Source organism: Beta vulgaris, chromosome 4, assembly GCF_026745355.1.
Source record: "Beta vulgaris subsp. vulgaris cultivar EL10 chromosome 4, EL10.2, whole genome shotgun sequence".
NCBI classification, from domain to species: Eukaryota; Viridiplantae; Streptophyta; class Magnoliopsida; order Caryophyllales; family Amaranthaceae; genus Beta; species Beta vulgaris.
The window spans coordinates 53,368,289-53,370,770 of record NC_079205.1 but is presented as its reverse complement, the minus strand read 5'-3'; the positions used below and the strand labels follow the sequence as shown (position 1 = coordinate 53,370,770).

The 2,482-nt window shown below is 43.3% G+C and overlaps 1 protein-coding gene across 1 annotated transcript; it reads right to left on the bottom strand.

Moving 5' to 3' along the window:
* Positions 1-1,176: 1,176 nt before the first annotated feature.
* LOC104890894 (uncharacterized) lies at positions 1,177-1,938 on the bottom strand. The gene has a single exon (XM_010676511.1). It carries the CDS (start codon positions 1,936-1,938, stop codon positions 1,177-1,179), a length of 762 nt encoding a protein of 253 aa, XP_010674813.1.
* Between the last annotated feature and the right edge of the window lie 544 nt (positions 1,939-2,482).

The following is a 2,482-nucleotide window of genomic DNA, read 5'->3' as shown; positions in this document are numbered from 1 at the left end:
ACCTATCCAATCTCTCTCTAATCAAAGACTCGGAATCATTACCCCTTTGCCATGTAAAGGTACTCCCTCGAAAACCCAAGTCGCGCAGCTCACACAACTCCACCACCTCTCGAAAAGCATCAACGAGTCTCTCCCGTCTAACAGCTCCTCCCTCTTAAGAGATCGCATCAAACTCCACGTCAAATGTTTATTTTCCGTTTCCGGTCATCCGTAAATGCCCACCACAGCCCAAACCGGTACATCATTCCCATCACAAATCTCCACAAACACATGATGAGCCGAAAAAGACACCACCCTCACATTAATATCCCCCCACCAAAAATCCAGACCACCCGATAAACCCCGACTACTCAAACATAAACCATCAACAAAACCACACTTCTCTTTAACAAGCTGCAATTTTTTCGAATCGATCTTGGTCTCCATCAAAAAGACCAAATTTGGACGCTCTCTCCAACACCAAAATTGGAGAGTTTTAACTGTCCGAGGGTTGCCCAAACCCTGGCAGTTCCATCTGAAGGTTTTCATTGTCCTTCGCGGGGTTGGATCACACAACCTCCGCTACTGTCAAGGAAACATCGTTCCCATCACCACCATTATCAACTTTCAATTTCTTACTAGACACTTCCACCTTGCCCAACTACACGTCAAAACCATCAGCAAACTCATCCACCATCCACTCCTTCCTTTTCTCCTCCTTCGCCATATGAGCTCGTTGGGACACCAAGTTAACCCCCCCTCGAACTCCTTTACGATGCACTGTTTTAGGCTTCTTAACACCACCACCGCCCACCCCTATGACAAAAGGAGGCAGCAGTATCCCCTCCCCCGACACAGCAGGCGTCGGCTTCTCATTCTATCGCAGCCCTCCTACGATGTCATCCCCCACCACACCACCTCCCTCTCGCACTTTTGTGGCTCCACTCCGTCATCCCTCGCGCAATCTTGAACACCAGCACTCACAACACCCACAACACCCAGCCTCATCCGCGAGCCTTAATGCAACGCCCCATCCAAACTTGTATCCCCCTTAGCAAAATTATTCGTATTATCCCTATTATCATGCATACACTCCTGATTAATGGGAGGAGAAACACCATCCCTCGAACCAGATGAACAAGGCCCTATATCATCATTACTCTTCACCACAAAAACCAGTTTACGGTTCGACATCACTTATGCCTCTTCCTCTAAATAGCGAGACCTCCCTTTTCGAGGAGAGGCCTTTAACCAAAGTCCCCAGCCAAAGTTACCATCCTGCGGATCATCAAGGGCACTAGGGCAGTCCTTTTCTCCATGTCCCATCACCCCACACTTGAAACAAAAATAAGGCAAGCGTTCATACTTAAACTCAATCGTCAAAGTAGTACCATTTTTTCCTTTAATTTTTTGTATACGTCGCAGGGGTTTATTAACATCCAATAACACTTTAACCCTACGATATTTATTAAGCCCTAGGGCATCAGGTTCGATGCTTAACACCAATCCCAATGCAACAGTAATGGCACGTACATCATTATCGGAACGACAGTTAAAGGGCAAATGATATATACGTACCCAAAAAGGAGACAGATTGAGTGGAATTTTTGTTGGCTGTTCATCACCCGACAACTCGTTCAAAACCAATAAGTGCTGATCAAAGCACCATGGTCGACCTTCCATCACTTTCTCCTTGTCACGCCAATGAAAGAAATGGATAACAAAAAGATTCGCAGCCACCGCCTGAATCACCACCTTCTTCGACACTGCCCAAGCCATAACCATAGTCTTCTTAAAAGCATCGAGGTTAAAGGGTCGATCTGTGACGAGGCATCCTACTAGCATCAAAGAAACTTGGTCATCAACTTCCGGTGAAATAACATCTCCTAAGTCCACAATTTCATTCTCTTCGTCAGAAATCCGTAATTTTGAGCATTGGATTGATAGATTTTTCGCCATAATTGATCGGGAAATCTACCCACACGGGGAGGCCGTCCTATCTCTCGAGGAGGCACTAACCCTATCTCTCAAGGGAGTTTTGATTGAGATGGTCAACTATAATGCTTCTAATTAAGTAATATTTTTCATTCTTTGAGATGTTAAAATCAGGATCCGATCTTATTTATTGGTATTAAAGGAGCATGGGCGGATCTAGAGGGGGTACAAGGGGGACAGTTGTACCCCCATTATTTATGGAAAATAGTGAAAACAAATCAATAAGTTGAGGTTTGTCTTGTTGGTAGCAAAAGGGAAAAGAAAGATCCATGAATTTATGAGGAGGTCTTGAGTTCAAAACCCCACAAAGTTCTTTTTATGCTTTTAATTACTTACCCTTTGACTCATGTTTAATTTATCTTCAACACTTTTACTATATACTACTCTCTATGGGTCTATGACTATTAGTGTGAAACTAAAAATTTCTCATTTATATACTTAAACAATTGTTTTTAAATTGAACAGCTTATTTCTAATGATTTGGTTATTTAAATTGAAATATTGAACA

Bases quoted from the DNA above. Each gene is read 5' to 3' on its own strand.
- LOC104890894 (XM_010676511.1), bottom strand. From the start codon at position 1,938: ATGGCGAAAAATCTATCAATCCAATGCTCAAAATTACGGATTTCTGAC.